Source organism: Sturnira hondurensis, unplaced genomic scaffold, assembly GCF_014824575.4.
Source record: "Sturnira hondurensis isolate 20B ecotype Veracruz unplaced genomic scaffold, ASM1482457v3 Scaffold0008782, whole genome shotgun sequence".
Lineage (NCBI taxonomy): Eukaryota > Metazoa > Chordata > Mammalia > Chiroptera > Phyllostomidae > Sturnira > Sturnira hondurensis.
The window spans coordinates 4,076,156-4,094,387 of record NW_028081413.1 but is presented as its reverse complement, the minus strand read 5'-3'; the positions used below and the strand labels follow the sequence as shown (position 1 = coordinate 4,094,387).

The window sequence follows — 18,232 nt, the reverse complement described above, 5'->3', positions numbered from 1 at the left end:
TTTCATATTGGCACATCAAAATATTGAAATACAAAGTTATCTTTACTCTACCCTTTTTATTCATTGCTGCTGAACCCATACCATTGTTCAAACCAGGAAAAATAAAACAAACTTGGCACGAAATACTTAAAACAAAGGCTCATCAATATTCTCCAATTTGTCAACATCTCAATTACAGCACTGGAAAAAATGGAAATTTCATGTGCTCTAAACACTGAGGGGTCTATTCTCTTGCCAATTCACATGCGTAACTCCCATCAGCGTTAATGGGAGTTACACAAACCCATCAATAATAATAATACTTGTACATATATTGTGCCTTTCATCTAAGGCTCTCAAAGTGCTCTCTGAACAAGGGGGCTGCTTCCTAGTCTTTACTCTGGCAAAACACACAATGAAATACAAAGCAGCTTTTGACTCAGCAGGTACAGAATTAGGGACCCCAAGCTTTATTATCAAGCCCCATTTTACTGATGGGAAGCCAGATACAAAGAGGGCCAATTACTTCCACAGAGTAACTAGTAACTAGTAACTAGTCTGCACCCTAATTCCATCCCTGAAAAACCAGATTTCTTTCTTCATTCTGAAATGACTAACAAGAAAATCTCCCTCCTTTTGGAAAAAAAAAATCAGAGTGAATGAAAGTCTGGTTCATATTTATATAGCTTACTGCTAGGCATGTGCTGTTGAAAGATACAGTAGAGTTAGGCTTTACATTTTACCGAGTTTGTTTCTTACAAGATTTTAAAAATCTGATTTTTTTCCTCCTTTCATTTCGTTACGCAAACGCTAAGGAGGAAAAGATGACCTTTCACCTGGGTAACTGTAGCTCTTTCACTAGCGGGTCACAGAATGAGGTATTTTTACATTCCAAAGTAAAATTTTGTATGAATCACTTTAGTTAAAATATTCACAACAATTATAAAGCAACATAAATGCATGTATTGTTTTATAGCATATGGCTATTAAAGTTTAATTTAAAATGTGTATGAAAACACTGTATTTAGTACAATTCATCCCTATTTTTTCTGTTTATCATAATTTGTTTTGAAACTGAATCATTTTACAGTTTTCCATATGCCTTTTGTGCTAATAAATTCTGAAAATGCAAGAAAAGTCCTTTCTAAACTAGAAACTTGGTTTCCAATGTAATATTATAACATATTTAATACTAAGAACATAAATATCCCTCTTAGGTTTTCCATTATACAGCAACCCTAAGATCTGAACTAGGATAAGCATATGCAATTCAGTCAATATCTCTGTTGACTTTGCCCTGAAGCAGATAATCAATCTTTCCCACAGAAAGCTACTCTGGACAATTCAGTGGGACAAAATATCAAAATGTCTTGAAAACATGTTTAAAAGACTAATATGAGCGCGAGTACGACATAATACACCCGAGTCCTGCCTTCAAAATTCAGAGTCTACTCTAAAAAACAGAATACCCTTAAACATGTGTGTTGGACCCACTCACTGATGGGGAAGCCAGGTAAGAAATTCTCCATGCCAAAACATTCTCCATTTTACAGGACTCGTAACTTTTTTTGTCCCTTACATTTTAATCCAGCAAAACAACGGACTTCCTAAAATTCATTCACATAAGCTACCATGTCCCCTCTTTAATCCCACAGAGATATGATTAAAGGAGCAAAATCCTACAGGGATCAAATCCTTCAGCATTGGATAAGTGGGTGCAGCTACCCACGACACGGAGGTTTGTGCGTATTGTTTTTACCAGTGTACCGGTCTCAGAGGCTTTCTCTTTCTTGATTAAAACAACAACCACCACCACCACCACAACAGCAACAGCAAAACTAAACTAACCGAAATGACAAAACTCCATGCCTTGTTCATAGCCACAACTCTCCCCTGCTCCAAACCCCAGGGTCTTCTCCCTCCCCCCTCGCCTGGTCTCTGGTCCCTTCCTGCTATCTCCTTTGCCATAACTCAACCAACCCAACAGAACAAGTCAGTTTTAAATTTCAGTTGGGACCTCGGTGACCTGTTAATGAATCTACAGAGAGGAGAAAAACTCACAGTGTTGAGTTATGCCTGGTGTTGCTAGCTGACTTGGAGTCAGAAATGCTTGAAGCGTTAACGTAATTGCAAGAATGTGAAAAATGAAGCGCTGAGCTCCTGAGCAAAGTGAAAGGTCAAAGTGAGCCTCACACACAAGTCTTTGGAAGATAGCCTCATTAGACCATTAAGTCTGCTTCACCTTCCCCCCTCTTTGTACAGTGTTTAGGGTGTTTTGTTTTTCATTAATAGTTACATTCCACTTCTTATGCCACAGCAGTTGGGGTGGTAGGGGGGGTAGAGCCATAGAAAGCTTTCCAGATTTAGCCACATTGAGAAGTCGGTCGGTCCATCACCATGACATGGAACTACAATTAAGCCATTGCAATGAAGATCCATTGAATGTACGTACATGTCATCTTCAAACTGCCTTATAGTTTAGTTGTCTTATATACAATCTAACCAGCCCAATAAAAACAGTATATAAAGCCTTGATAGGATATGACTCACAAGTTCTTCCACAGTGTATCATCTCACAGCATTAACTCCTGTGTCAGCTGCAACTTGCATAAACCTCAATTCTAATTTGGACTCATTTAAGTTATTGTCATCCTAGACAGGATGTTTTCCTAGAGTCTTCTAGAACACCTGGAATCTAAAATCCACGGCCAGAAACTTGGAGGAGTGAAGGCACTCAGCCTGTATCAACCACCCTCTTTTAGATGGCATGCATGCCGTCAGCTCAAGCTGTTAAACCGTCCTCTACTTGGAAGACTCTGTAATACTTAAATATTGTGGCCATAAACACAGTCATAATAGAGATGAAATAGACCTAGGAGATCAGACACCATCTAATGTAAAATATTAAAAAGTAAAATCTATACACTTTCCTGGCCCACATTCAGTAATGCAGCTTCCTTTAAATTATCATTGTAGCCATAGAAGAGCCATTCCTACCAACATAGCATTGCTCTCTGTGCAATAGGTGAGTTTCTAAATAGTAAAATTTACTCCAAACTACACTAGGCTTCCTTGTCATCTGCATTTCACATCCCGTTGCCCTCCGATTATTCTAATTTTTAAGACTTGTGACAAAGGTCACCATATCTGCTGAGTGGAAGCAAATAGCCTTCTGAGGATTTCAGAATCCATATTCCCAAGTTAAGATTCCATACAAAATTTGTGCAGTATTTCTGGGGCTAAAAAGGGGAGATTTTTGCATCTTTCAGTGCTTTAGAGGCATTATTGCTTGATTACAGAGAACTCTTATAGTGGGCACCCCAAACAAAACACAGGCTTTATGGTATAATGAACACGACCACACACAACTACACACAGTGGAGCTCTGCCATTCCACTTACTCACACACACATAAGTGTAGATAACCAAATTTGTAAAAGAACGGGCAGAACTAATCAATAGTTGGCGTAATGCCTACTTAAAGACTACACATCTCACTTTGAATTCTGTTAAGTAATGTAAGTTTTTTTAAGACAGGGAATACTGTCTCCCTAAATGGCAGCTGTGCCCCGTAACCTGCCATCCTCCTGCTTACGGGGAGGCAGATGTACTGATGTCACGAAATATTGAAGTTGTTTTAGTCACGCCTACTTTGCACAAGGAAAATGCTTAACCTTTTACCTTGCTCACTGCTGTTGTCTCCACTCTGGGAAGCGTGACCCCCACTGGAGGGTCCTGGGGTGCCTGCTGAGTGGGTGGAGGTTGCATCGTCATGATCTCGCCAAGATGCAGGATTCTGATGTCAAAATTCCAAGAATTTTTTCCACAGTTACCATTTCAGCCATAAATGAGGAGCCAAGAAGAAAGGTGTGGAGAGAGACAAAATGTGTACATATTAGTATTTGTGGAACTAGGCATCTATAGATGACATGCTACAGTATGTTGTCTTTTCAGCAATAGGCACCAAAAAGAAAACAGAGATGCTCTAGAGCCTCGATGAGGTGATGTTCACATCAGTGTATACATTTCTTAAAGCAATTTGATATAGACACTTAAGATGGGTGCATTTACATTATACACAAATTATGCCTTAATGCAGTTAATTTTTAAAGTTAGAAAAAACCTACCTAAAAAACTAAAAGTCATTTTTTTCCTCTTGCCGTCTTATTTAGGGCACATTCTTCCACAAAATCGATCCCAAAGCTTTTGGATACTAACTACTTCAAAATACTAACATCTACAAAGCTCCGTGACTCTCTTTAAAAAAAAGAAATCCCACAGACTCAAGAATGTATGAGACAGCTCTTTGCACCTATCAGATGCATTTCCCTAAAAGAGCCTGACTGAACTCTCAAAATTGTTATCGACTGATTATACCACCAAAAGACACAGTGGCATTATCACTGCATCCATGCCCAGTAAATAATCAAGTCTGCTTTAATTTGCACAAACAACAAGGAAAAAAGTGAAACAACTATGAACTGGTAGCTATCTAATAAACCAGTAGGACTTTCATGGGAGCTCCACAGAAGCTTTCCATTCACAGAGCAGTGCTTTCTCCTGGAAAACTACTCGTGCAAAGGACAAGTGAGACAAACCGAGAGTTACAGCTTGTGCCACTTTGCTGAGTGTATTCTTCTCCTGTTCCTCCTCCCCTTTCCCATCATCCCCAATACCCCGCTGTTGCTTAAAGGGAAACAGGAATTCTAATGTACAGGAAGGACTTTATCAGCACCACATGAAGGCAGGCAAGAGATGGAATTTCCTCTGGCAGAAACAGAGAGTAAGAACAGCACATGACATACACCAGCCTTAAGGCCTGAGCAGTACTCTTTGTCACCTGTATGAAGTTACTTCAGCTAAGTCCACAGACCTAATGGCAAGTAAATTCTTGCGGGGAGGGTTTCTTTGGGGGTACATTTTTTCAAAACAGCATCTCTCAAAGTACACTATTTCTTCTTGCAATATTTGGTAAGGATTCAGACAGACCAACATGCCTATAGGAGACAGGCAAACATCTTGACCATCTGAAAGCAATCTTGCAGTGTTGTCACCATATACAGTTTATCCAGAAAAAAATCGGCTTATCATTTTCCTCACCATCAACTCTATGATGTGCATACAGAACATAAAATTCACCAAAATAACATTTAAAAACAAGGTGAGACAAAATAGGCGACAACAGCTAGAAAAAAAAAACTTATTTTTTTCCTATACAGATCTGCTACAAACTAACTGTACATTAATACTTAGCACTTTTGATAGACGGTGAGATGACCCAGCGCTGTGTAGACTGACAGCATCTATACTGAAGGATGCTAGTGGCGCTCCCATCAGGCAGGCAAGCAATTCAGTGAAAACCCCAAGCAGAAATTTTGTGACTGAAAGTATGGTACAGATCAAGATCTCTAAAATAAAGCTATGTTTTAGGAAGTTGACTAGGGAATGAAGTCGCATAGAATCACATAAAAACCAAGGATCTCTGCTGCCTGTATCGAGACCAAGTTGTGCCTGCAGTCTCTCTCTTACATCTAAGTCAGAAACCACCCCAACAGTTTCAACACTGAGGTTCCTCTTCAGGCTTTTCAGCCTCTCCGTGTCAGCAGTTTGCCGGATGGTAATCAGATAAAGAGCTAGAAGAATTATATGGAAAAGAGAGAGAGAGAGAGAGAAACAACGGCATGGTGTGAGTCGAGCCCCGCAACAACACTGGAGAGGCTTCTTTCAGAAAATGCGATAGCTGTAGCACACTCACCCACGCTAAACTTCCCAGAGTACACAGCAAGTGATATTAATTTTATGCACTGCAGGCCTTTTATTAAGCCAGCTGCTATAAAAGCTCCTTACCCCTCATGAAAATTACAATAATTAACCACTAACACCTCAACTATGTTTTAAGGCACATGTCATCCAATAGCTATTACATAATCGTTCACATGAAGCTGGAGCGAGGCTTTCTGTTCGGGCGCCATCGTGATTGGAAGGGATGGCCCAGAAAGGCTTCCTGCAACTGAAAGTACTGGTTTGTCCTCCCATCACTCAAACCTGTACTGAGTTTAAAGTCAGACCCCATTAATTTCTAATTCGGTTTATTTCTTTCCATGGTTTTCTGGAGGAGATGTTTTCTAAAGCAAAGGAATAAAAAATAAGCCACATAAGCAAATATTACCTTAAGAACAGCTGGTTCCTCCAAATGAGTCGGGTCTTTGGTCTTTAGCCCAGACCTGAGATTGGCTCAAGTTCACTATCTAACCCACCACACCCCTGTCTCTCCCCTCTTTTCTCTGTCAGATGTTTATTTCCACATAGTGTCTCGAGTAGTATGATCTGGTTCAAGAGGCCGACACAAACTAAGGAGTACGATGATATTCATCCAACTTGAAAATCGCAACAGCAGATAAACCGGTCTGGGGTTTCAAGGCTGAGGAGTTACCCCAAACTTGTCTCTAGTCATCTTCACCATGGGGACTTGATCATACACTAACACGAATATTGATAATCTGGTCAATGAAAAATTGCTATCTCCTCGGTCACAGAAAATTATAACCTACATGACTGGATAAAATATAATCCCATAACACCGATTTTTTTCTTAAATTGAAATATTTGTTTATATATCACAACTCTTTTGTTCTTCTTCTTTTCCTTCCCTAGATAGTTTCCAAGTTTACATCCTTCAAGAATAATGGCCTGGCTCCCTGCCAAGTTATATGCAGAAGTTTAGGAAATCTTGAAACCAAAGTGGCATATAAAAGCATGTAAAACACATGACATATGAAGAAAAATAAACATAAATGCTTTCTGTGTGCATGCATGTGGGTGAGTATTCAGGTATAGGCATTCCACAGTATATGTCCTGTTCCTCAGCCAAAAGTATCATAAAGACACCCGAGGGCAAGGAGTGAACATGTTTCTATTCCCAGTGGCTTTAATAATTGGGAGTCAAATATGGTACTCTTCTTGCTCTTATGTAATTGCGTTAAAGAGCGGTGTTAGCAGGAGAAAAGCAGTGAATACTGAGTGGAGCACAATAGAAGGAGATGGAAAATAGATACAAGAAGCTAGGTCTCCAGGGGCAGTATTTTCTATTTGCTGGGCTACAGACTCACAGCTGATAATGCAAGTTGTAATTAATATAAAAGCAGGAGACGAGACAGGGAGAGCTTGTAGGAACAGGGCCACAGGAGATCACTCTGCTGCTCTCTGTTCCTCATTTACACACAGCTTTCCCTAGAAAACACAACTCTGCCTGTGTTTTCTCCCTTGAAAGTTAAAAAAAAATTGATTTACCACCATCATTGAATTTTGCTAAATCTAGGAAAGAGCGAAGAGAGGACAGGAGTCTCCAGGCGTAGGAAGCAAATCATATGTGCCCCTGTTTTGTTGAGGTTGCAGATACGGTGGAAATTGTAACATTTTCAAGCGTCATGGCATTTCTGCGGGAGACCTGCCTATAGGGTACTCTTTAATAAATCCTGGTGGATTGGCGATGTTTCCATATTTAAATGATTCTACATAGCTCATAGTTCTTCTACCCAAAGAGCAGCGTAGTACATGTATGAGGGTTTATAAACAAATTCAAAACTGCGTGGAGAAGTAAAATGCTGTTAGGATTTGAGAAAGAAAAAGAAAGCCATACCACACATAGGTTTTGTCTAAAATGATGTGAAACTCATCTCAGACGCCTACTGTACAGGTGATTCAATGGATGCTGTTAAGGGAGAAAGTGGACTCGGGTGCCGCAGCTAACTGAGCCTGTGGACTTAGGCAAGCGACACACTTTATTTTCCTGGAACTGGTTTCCTTTATCTCTGTAAAGTTCAGAAGTTAGGCAAGATAATCCCTTAGGTCACTTTCACCTCTTATTTCAAGCATTAAAAATGCTTTAAACTAACATTTGACATTCTAGAACCTCCACAATAAAAACATGATATATAACAGAGTCAAAAGTTATATATGAACTTGGAAAATACAGTAAAGTCATTCAAAATATGTGCTTGAAGGTGGAAAGTAATAGTCTACATGCATAAAGACATTTTAATCAGCAAATGGAGTGTGCAAAACTAATCTGACATCATACGTTTAAACAACAAAGGCTTGTGACTCATATCGGTACACATAATTAATACTGTTAGCATATTTCCTGCGATTTTACGAGGTTTTCACTTCTTTGACATTATGCAAAAATTATTTTTTTTTAAATAAGATGAGCCCTGACTGGTGTGTCTCAGTAGATTGAGTGCCAGCCTGTGAACCAGAAAACTAAAAAAGGTCGCCTATTTGGTTCCCAGTCAGGGCACAGGCCTGGGTTGTGGGCCAGGTCCCTGGTTGGGGGCGTGCGAGAGGCAACTGGTCAATGTTTCACTTGTACGTTGATGTTTGTTTCCTTCTCTTTCTCCCTCCTTTCCCCCCTCTCTAAAAAAATAAATAAATAAAATCCTTATAAGAAATAAAATAAGATGAAGACTCCTACTATAAGATAGTCAAGGCTGTAAGACTTAAACATGTCAATTGTAAGCTTTGAAAATTTCACTGTTACTCTAAAGTTAACCGGAGAACTCAGGAGGAGTGTGTTTGCTTTCAGACATGGACTTGGTCTTTAAAATGTAAACAGAGCAGGTCCTTCCTTGTCTCCAGCCCTCTGCTAAGCTTTGGGAATTAATAGGTGAGTGGCTCTCACAGAAGTGGCAAGTACTCTTTGCAAACGATTCCCCACATAATGGAGAGACTTTAAGAGAAGATAGAAATTGTTTGTGCTGTTGGTATAATGTCATGTTATAATGTGTCCTACAGTTTTGAATTGTTTAAATATTCCTTAGAGTATCAGTCTGAAAATATAAAAACATGAACTTTGAAAAATATCGCAATTTAAATCTGATGGTAGTGAAGGCTTGTGGCTGTCAAGCGCACCCTTGTTTAAGTTCATCTCCTCACAGTTACACTGACAACATATTCTAACTGTACAACCTCGATGATTTAAATAATAGAATTATTCCGGATGGGAAATTGACAGAAAAGCTATCACCCACTAGAAACTATGCAACAACAATAACAGCCCGCGCCTGGCCTCGTCCACATCTGCTTGAGTTGCTGAACAGCACTGAGAGGCAGAAGTTTCCCGGGACAGGTCCCCAGAGGGCTTAGGTCACACACTGTGAGGCCTAATCTTACACTAGAAAGAAGGAACTATCTGATAAAAGAAATCATTTGAATGATTAATATGATCAAATCTCTTATTTTCCCCTTGATATTCTACAGATCAGTCCCTCTCCTCACTGCCTACTCCCTTACATTTTCCAGATAATAAAAGAATCCATCGACCAACACTCGCCCGTGTTCTGTCAGGAACAAAGTCTGGGGACTCCCCTCTCTGACTTTGTCCATTTCTTAAAACTGTGGTGACAGAAATAAACTCGACCTAGTCAGAGATCCAAAGGAAAACAACAGCGTAGCTTCATTTTCAATTACACCTTTCCACATAAAAATTAAAATACTTTTCTTTTATTAGTCATATTATCAGAGCCAGTCCATATTAAAGCACTTTCATGAACTATTAATAAACACAGCTATATTTTTCCCTTTAATTTGTCTAAAAAATAAGACATAGATCCTCATAAACATTAATTAGTAATAAAAATATGACTTATGCACTTCAGACAAATACAGCTTAGCTCAAAGAATGTATTTCAGACAAATATATTTCCTTGTCTAAACTTGATCTACAGATATGTACTATCTTTATATGTAAATATAAAAATACATTTCATTTATCTATGCTAGATCTGAAGATTGACCTAAAATTAGGTAAAGTAGATAATGTGGATATCATCTATTATTCAGAAATACTACAGACTAGAAAAGGCATGATTATTCCACAAGAGTTTTCAAGTTCAAACTTTGTTTTAAAGAATTGGTTTCTTGACATGTTTATTTTAAACATGATCAATCTGAAGGTCTGGGAAACTTAACATGAACTTCAGCTGAAAAATAGGATTCTGTTTCCTTTCACCATCATGGTTCCTTTTCTCCCCAATATTCTAAAGAATACTCCAGTAGCTGTTTCTTCACTATAGAGTGATTACCCTTATGAACATAACAAAAAACATCATAATATTGAAAATATAAGCATTCATTGTGAATTTATTAAACAAAATAAGAGAGCATCCAATGTTGCAAACTGTACTTTCTATTTTATTCCAAACTTTCTTTTATCATTCTGCCCATCTCGTAAATGTCAGTAATCAATGAACAAATTCAGCGTCTTTACTGAACGCAGCATGGGAGGTGAGACACCACGGTTGTCTTCTTCTAATGCGTCCATGTTACACCAGATTCACTCATATAAAATTATGAAATGTGAGATCAGCATGACAAGAGCCTGATTTACTAAGTAATACTATACAATACAAAACTCATTCTTAAAAGTCTGCCAAGAAAACTTGCTTTCAAGATATTTATAACAGTTACTTTTATTCATTTTTATTTTCAAAAAATTGAATTAGAACATTGAAAGCTATTCTAGTACCTAACAGTCGGCTCCTGGTGCTGCCCTGTCTGCTTTTCACTGCACGGAATGACATGCTTATTCTTTTCTCTCTTTCCCTCCTTGCCCGCTCCCTTCTTTACACACACACACACACACACACACACACGCACACACACACACACACTGTAGCTTGATTCTACTTAATAAGGATAGAGGTGTATGTGTTTTTGGGGTGTCAAACAGCTGTCACAAACTGTCACCTCCACAAGAGAAACCTTGGCACACAACAAATTAAACTACATTTCTTTTTTAGCTGTCATTATTCATAGCCAATAAGTTGAAATGTTCTCAGCATTTCATGTGCAAATAAAACCACGAGGAAGCACAGTAGATCAGAACAGTGGGCCAATAGATAAAACAGAGAAAACAACACCCTCTCGGTCCTTCTGAAGTGGCTCATCATCACCCCTGCACCAGTGTGCACCAAATGAGATCCAGCCTGGGGCAATGTATTAAATATGCATATCAAAGCAAATGAAAAAAATAAACCTGGAGATTCAAACTGGACACATTTACATGCTGAAAATACCCCACTCGGACCACTTTTCAGGTAGTGGTTGGGATATTTTTCTCTTTTTTGTGACTGGGGGCATGAGGGAGATCCTGCTTGTGAAAGAGGCATGAGAATTCGCTTTGCAGGGAGAGGCCTGGAAATGAATGCAATCAATATACCTCTGGACCAAAGTGTCAGAAATGGTGCAAACTCTCCAAGGTTTTCCCTCACCTCCTGCATGAAACCCAAGTCTATGGCAAACCTCGCCATTTTCCACTCAGTGTGCTGGTGGAACAAATTATTGCTTCCTTTCAAAACAAATAGCAGGGGGCTAAAGTCAGAATGTTATAGTTCAGATCTCTGCGAAATAAAGGGCTTTAAATTCTGATGCCCAATGAGGTGGCAAGCCCTCATCGGTTCAAAATAAATCAGTTGTCATATCCACTTGATTGGGGGCCTGACAGAAGAGCCACACGTATTACGGTTGACTCTTTTACCCAAAGATGGTGACTGTTACGTTATTAAAGCATTATCCTCTTAGGTACAACTTCCTCTTTGAGTGTAATTTAAATATTACAAGAGTTCCATAAATTGGTCTTTTCTATCAGCCAATACTCTACACAGTTCAGTTTATCTTAACTCTTTTATGTAAACATCAGCATGATCTAGTTCTATACATTCACTTGAAAAACTAGTCACCAAGAAACTGTTCTAGAAAACCAAGCAGTCAAGACCCCTAGAAATGTCACGAGAAAAGCTCTTTGGCTGCAGACAACAGTGAACCTCTCATTCTACAGACCAGGCAACTGGATCCCTTCCCATTTCCCCAATAATGTAAAATGCGTATGAATTTAAAATGGGAAGCAATGAAAAATGAAAATAAATATAAATAAAGAACAACAACAACAACAAATATTTCTAAGGTAGTGTCACACCTTGTGGACCACGACCACACATCTCAAGGCTGCATATCAGCAAATAAACTTTCCATAGCTCCCGCCGCACCCTTTGGATTTCAGGTCATGCACTCAATATGCAAAGGAGCTCCCGAAGTCTTCCCCCATCCTGACGGGAAGAGCCAAGGGTCCAGAGAGGCACAGGCTCTTTCAACACTATAGTATTTACATTGTCTCAGGACTAAATATCCAGGACCAACAGTTTCTTCTCTTTTCCTTTTTAAACTTTTGCCCTTAGACTGTCTTTTTATACAGCACACAGGCTGAGAATTAAAATCTATGACTGCATATTTTCAAAATTTTTGGTGTTGAGCTTGGGGATGGAGAACCTCACAGAAGGTTTATTCTTAATGCATTTCAACTCATTCCTCTCAACACTCAGGGATAAGAATGGTGGTGGGGGTGCTGGTGATACAAACTGCCTTCAAGCCTCAATGTCTGTTGAACTTCGCAGAGTGTTGAATTAATATTTCCACCACCAAGTCATTAGACTACAGCCTATATCCTTTAGGTTGTGAGTTCAACTGAATGCAATCTATAAACAACCAGGCATGAGTTCCTATAAATACACTGCTGTTCACACCCACTCTTTAACCTCGCCACTCTTGCCTTTCCTACCAGCTGCAATCCTTCTTCTCTTTGCTTCTTTTTCAAATTTTCAGTCTCACTACATATGCTTTTTTTTTTAAGCATCAGACTTACTAGATCAGTTCCAAAATAGGATTAAAAACAGAGAGAATAGAAAGAAACCTCCCTTCCTGGCCTGATATCCACAGTCGTTTCTTACTACACTTTCCGTCCTTGTTCACCAACTGTTACAGTGTTAAAACTCAACCACTAACCTATGGTTACTCAATCGCAATTCCCCTCAGCTTTCTGGAATACATTGTTAATAATTGTTTCATCGAGGTTACTGTCTTTTATTATGAAGATGCTTCAGGCATTTGGCAATAAGTCCATATTCTGGCAATAAGTTTCTATAGAGCAAAAGCTCTGAGAATTGTAAAGTGTTCACTCCTTCTTTTATTTCAAATGCACTGCAAGAGTGCCAATAATTCTTAGGATTGTCATCTCTGTGAGAGACAGAGAAATCAGTCCCCCTCCCCATTTCTCTCTTTTCCCTCAGCCTTCTCTCCCCCTCCCTGGCCAGCTAGCTGTCTTCTCTTTCTCTCTCTCTCTCTCTCTCTCTCTCTCTCTCTCTCTCTCTCTCTTTCTGCTGCACTGATTGCACAGAGCTGAGAAAGCAGAAAAGGCAGCGGTCACCATATCAGACAATTTGCTAACACTCAAGTCACCAAACCCAGGAAACTTTACACATTAAGAGCACAAATCACTCTATCAACTCCCGGAGTCTTTTGTTGTTGTTGTTGTTGTTTTCAACATAAATAAGGAGGGAGCTCTAAGAAAGGGGAAATGAAGAGGAAGAGTATGGCAGAGTTATCAGGCAAGGGAGAAGACCTCCAAAGAGACCAAATCATTTAAAAAGAAATGGGGCTAAATGTTACAAGTTTAAAAAAAAAAAGAAAGAAAGAAAGAACTGCTTTGCCCAGGGGCCTTAAAAGAACACCAAAGGCTCATAGACTTACGTGGTCGGCGAGGTTTGTGGAGGAGCCTGAAAGTTCTTCGTGATCTGACTTGGAGCTGCCATCTCTTTCATCGATGACGAGGTCGATGGGCATTTTCCCCTTCAAACAGCTAATGTACCGGTGGCAGAAGTTATCACACAGTTCGTGGACCTAGGAGGAGGGTTAGGATGGAGGGTTCAGCTGGGGTTGTTGTTGTTATTGTTTTGTTTCATTTTTTAAAGGGAAAGAACATCAAGCTGCAAGGTTCCATTTGGAAAGAGCAACAGGGCAGTGTCTTCCAAACTAAGACTAATTAACAGGTATAATAGCTGAAGTCAAGGAAACAATAGAGCAATTGTTGTAGCAGATATTATTCTCCAGAGACTTCCCTGAGCAACAAGTTACAATGAAGAGAAAAGAAACAGCCCTGGAAATAACTGGGTTTAGACTGGGAGTCCAGAGAAGAAAATCCGATTTGATGATAACATCAACGTGTTAGAACGCTGGAACTGGGAAGAGCATTAGCATTTGCGATTCAATAAGCTAGGAGGTTTGCATGTTTCCAGGGGGAAGTGATTGAGCTGCAGAGCAATGTAAAGGCACCCCAGCATGGATGATTCCCTCTGCCTGCACCTATTGCATGCTTAGAGCCGAGGGTGAGCTGAGCTAATAGAGACACAGCAGGCTGAATGTCCAGTAACACAAATGGTTTGCTGCATTTCAAAATAATCCTGAATGCCTGGGGAAATAAAGGCGGTGGGGGGGGGGGGCTACTTTAAAAGGCAGGGCTGTCCCAATTCACCCATCCTCTGAGACCCTGGGATGAGGAGCAATTTGAAGGAAGAACTTGGTAAAGTGTTGTTTAAAATCTCCAGGTGTTCAATCCCTCAGACTGGAGGTTTGTTTAAAAACAAACAAACAAACAAAAAAATCCCAACACCACTAGGAGAGGGAAGTCCACATGAGAGCGGGAGTGTCATTTCCTGCTTACCTTTTCTAACTCCAAAAGATGAAACCTTAGTACTTGTATTGCTTGTATCATCTGAAAGAAAAGTTTAGAGTGTGGAGTTAAGACGATGACTTGGGGGGCAGCGGTGGTGAGGGAATTGGGCCGCGGAGAAGAAGCAGGCAAGTGACCAGGCAAAACCCACCCTTGGAGAAATCAGAAAAACCAAGTGATTACTGATCAGCTCTGCCTCATTGGCCACGGGCTAGGAATCTGACTCAACTGGAGCCGAAGCATTTGATATCTTTGCTCCTGGTATTCAGTAAGCCGTAGGTAAGAACGGCTTTCCTAAGGCCAGGCCTGCTTTCTCTGCCTGGGCCCTCTTTAACCGTCCCCTTCCTCGACCTCAGGCCAATTTTTTTTTTTTTTTTAAGTCTCTTCTCAGGAGAGAGAAAGCTTTTTAGAACCGCACACCCAGCGAAATCCGTCCTTAGTAAAGAAGGAAATACTCAAGATGAATGGTGAAGCAGGGCCTTTGAAAGCGGATTTAAGTACTTTTAATATTGAAATCGTGCAAATTAGCAAAAGAATCGCACCTAAAAGTGGCCTGCGCTGGCCTGCCCCTCACTCACCCCAGACTCCCCGGCCCGCCCTCCGAGGAGCCTCATTTCTTTCGGGTTGGCTGCCGGAGGCTCTACGCCTGCCCAGCAAAGAGAGGAAAGAGCTCACTTCTCTCACTCCCGGGGCCGAGACCTGGGACCGTCCCCTACTCCGGCGCTCGGCGCTGCGTCCGGGCTCGGTGCCTCCTGGGGCTCGGCTCGACCCGGCGTCCATCCGCCCCTCACTGCTGTCTCCCTGGCCGGGGCTCTAAGCTAAGTCCCTTCCTCCCAGTCTCACTAGAGTTTCAAAGGAGGGCTCTGCTCATACTCCCCCGGAGCTCCGGGAGAAAGTGGATGCTTCTGGGCAAGGGAGGGGGCCCAAGGGAAGAAACAGTAAGCCTTACCAAATTGTCCAGCTCTGGATTTGAGGAAAAAAGTGGCTTTTCGGCACGAACCTGTAAGAAGCAGGGTAAATCGGCATGAATGATCACTCCATTTAAAAGGGGGGGAAAAACCCAAACCCTGTCACATACTAGTGTATGAGGGGGGATGGTGGAGGGACCGGCAGTGACAGAGAAGGGGAGAGGGGCTTTTGGTAAAACACTATATGAAACAAGCGAGTGCCTTAAATTAGTGGCATCAGCTGAAAAACATTCAGGGCCTTCTGGCCCTGGCCCCATGAAGGGGTCCCTAGAACCGCTGAACTGTAGCCGGGAACCCAGGGCCGAGCTCTAGGCCTCAGTGCTCCCCTATTGTGTCGTCCAAGGGGGCCCAGGCTCTCAGCCTCCCTCACCTCTGCGCCCGGCGCGGACCGCCCGGAGAGGCGCCCAGCTTCCTTCCCTCCGGGGCACTTTCGGGTCCCTAACAGCCCTTGTCCCCAATTCTTGTTCAAGTAGCTGCAGGCAGGGGAAAAGGCCAAGCCCCAGATTAGGAGCAGGTCAGTTTTAATTCGAGGGTCGAGGCCCTGTATTCCTGGCTGGGGGGGGAAAACAAACACCCATATTTATCTCCGCTTCCAATTCGCCTCCAGGCTCAGGGATGGGGAGGAGGCGTAGACCGCGGACTGGGCCGGAGGAACAGATCGGGTGTCCCTGCCTTTTCCTCCTCTTTCATGTAACGCTCAGAGGGAAGGGGAGGGGGGTGATGGGGCTGCCGCAGGGTGAGTGGGTCAAGAAGGGTGGACCTGCTTGGCGAAGACCGCGATGTCCTCGTTGAAGGAGTCGGAGGAGCAGACGTCTCCGCCGGCCACTCCGGGTTCCCGGGGAGTGCAGGTCGCCAGCTCGCACTTCTCAAAGACCAGAGCTAACAGAGGAAACAACGGGTGCCTAACGGGCAGCGCCCAGCAGAGACACACACACGGAGACGGGGTGCAGAGGGGAAGGAGCAAGAACTGTAATCAACAAGTTTGGAGGGTTCGGATTCCTTCTTTAACACAACAGGCACGCACCACACTTGACAACCCTTCCTCAGCCAGCCGAGCCTGGGCCAGAAAGAGAAAGGAAAAACGGCCTGGCTCTTTCCCTCGGCTCAGGAGTCCCTCGGATCTGCTGGGAGAAGCCCCCGGACCCTTTAGCCCGCCAAGTAAAAAGAGCCTCCGCTGGAACGTAATGAAACGTCCAAGAAACTCAGGCAGGCTGGGGCCTGGAGTGCTTCCAGACCCACTCCTCAGGCCACAGAGGCCGCCGAACCAACCCCAGAGACCCAGTCCTGACCTCCCAAGAAAGGAGCACTCTGTGAAATTAAAAAGAAATTGCCTGGACCCCGCATTGTAGTGGGCATTTCAGCCAAAGTCTTCACCTTCATACACACCCGAGGTGGTATTTCCTAAATCGGAGAGAAGGCTCTTCTAACCCCTCCACCCCCTGGCCTTATAAACTTGTTTGCTCTACTTCTAGTAAAACCCCGGGTGGGGGCCAAAGTAATAGGAATCTTGAACGCCCAAGAGCTGCCTTCCAAAGACGCATTTCTCCATAGGCAAAAATAAGTAAATCGAGTGTTAAAACTTGAAAGCGTGCGTGCGCGCCTGCCCTTTGTGTTCCTCCGGGCGGTTTAGCTACTCTCCGGGATGCTTGCGGCCTCTGGCTTCAGGCTCAATTGCTGTTGACGGACTGTCCCCTCCCCTCGGCATCCCTCAGCCTTCCCCACCTACCCTCAGCTGGGAGAGCCCGAGTGGTACGCGTTTGGACGGTGCACCCCCATTCCTCGCCGAGTGCTCTCAGAATATAAAATAATTTCCAGCCAGCTCCCTCACTCCCCCCAAGAGCCGCTTTTTGCAAGCAGCAGCCCCTTCCACCCGGCTGCACTTCAAGGTCTGCCCCCTTTATTTACAGAGAATTAAGAAGTGGGTGATTAGGACTTCCTGGCCGACAGAAGCAGCCCTGATCCCAGTTCAAGCTGTACTTAGTGACTCCCAGATTCTCGGTAGGAAACACAAGAGAAAAAAAAGTTGCTCCTCATCGGCAGGAAACTTTCTCCTTCGTCAAGGCCTCTCTTAGGGCGCCTGGAAGGACCAGCTCTGCGTCCTTTGGCCAGGAATCTCGTCCTTGGGGAGAAGGCCTTGGCAAGATTCTGAAGACTCAGTCATTCCGGGTTGTGGGGTCCGGAGTGACAGGGCCTGGGGTGAAGGAAGCCATACCTTCTGGGGACTTACACCCAAGGGGCAGAACAGGCTCCCTGCACTGTCCTTTCTTAAGGCAAGCGGTGCCCCCTTCTACAGGCAGAAGTAACTCCCCACTTAGCCGTTCATCTCCTCAATTCCCCCCCAGAGACAAACACACACTCGAACTCACACTGACAAAAAGTACGCCGGGTCAGGGGTGGGGGTGGGGGTTACCCATAGATCGCGTCCTTGTCCCGCTTCAAAGCGTCGTTGACAGCGGATCCCATGCTGGCCGGCATGACATTGGGGTGCGGGGCGTGCGCGCCGTAGTGCTGCGTGGCGTGGAGCGGCGGCCCGTGGTTCAGGTGGTGAACCGGTGGGATCGGCCGCGGCGCGTGAGGGTCTCCGTACATGGAAGCAGGTACCCCTACTCCGTCCATCCCGCCGTAATGGGGCAGCTCATCGTACTGTCAGAGCCCGGCAAAGGGGAGAGGGGCGCGGGAGGTAAGAGGGCGAGGAAAGCAGAGGGGAAATAGAAAAAGAAGCAAG

At 43.0% G+C, this 18,232-nt stretch overlaps 1 protein-coding gene across 9 annotated transcripts in view; it reads right to left on the bottom strand.

Annotated features, from left to right (window-relative positions):
• MEIS2 (Meis homeobox 2) overlaps positions 1-18,232 on the bottom strand; it is a 199,619-nt gene that overhangs the window by 178,091 nt on the left and 3,296 nt on the right. For 8 of the 9 annotated variants that reach the window (XM_037056112.1, XM_037056109.1, XM_037056111.1 and 5 more), the window contains exons 2-7: positions 17,918-18,150; positions 16,268-16,409; positions 15,489-15,539; positions 14,531-14,581; positions 13,561-13,710; positions 3,661-3,775 (exon numbers count right to left, since the gene is read on the bottom strand). In XM_037056112.1, the coding sequence (XP_036912007.1) occupies positions 3,661-3,775; positions 13,561-13,710; positions 14,531-14,581; positions 15,489-15,539; positions 16,268-16,409; positions 17,918-18,123 (715 nt within the window). In that variant the 5' untranslated portion in view covers positions 18,124-18,150. Of the gene's footprint in view, positions 1-3,660; positions 3,776-13,560; positions 13,711-14,530; positions 14,582-15,488; positions 15,540-16,267; positions 16,410-17,917; positions 18,151-18,232 lie in introns of those variants that run through there. The other variant, XM_037056117.1, reaches the window with a different exon arrangement.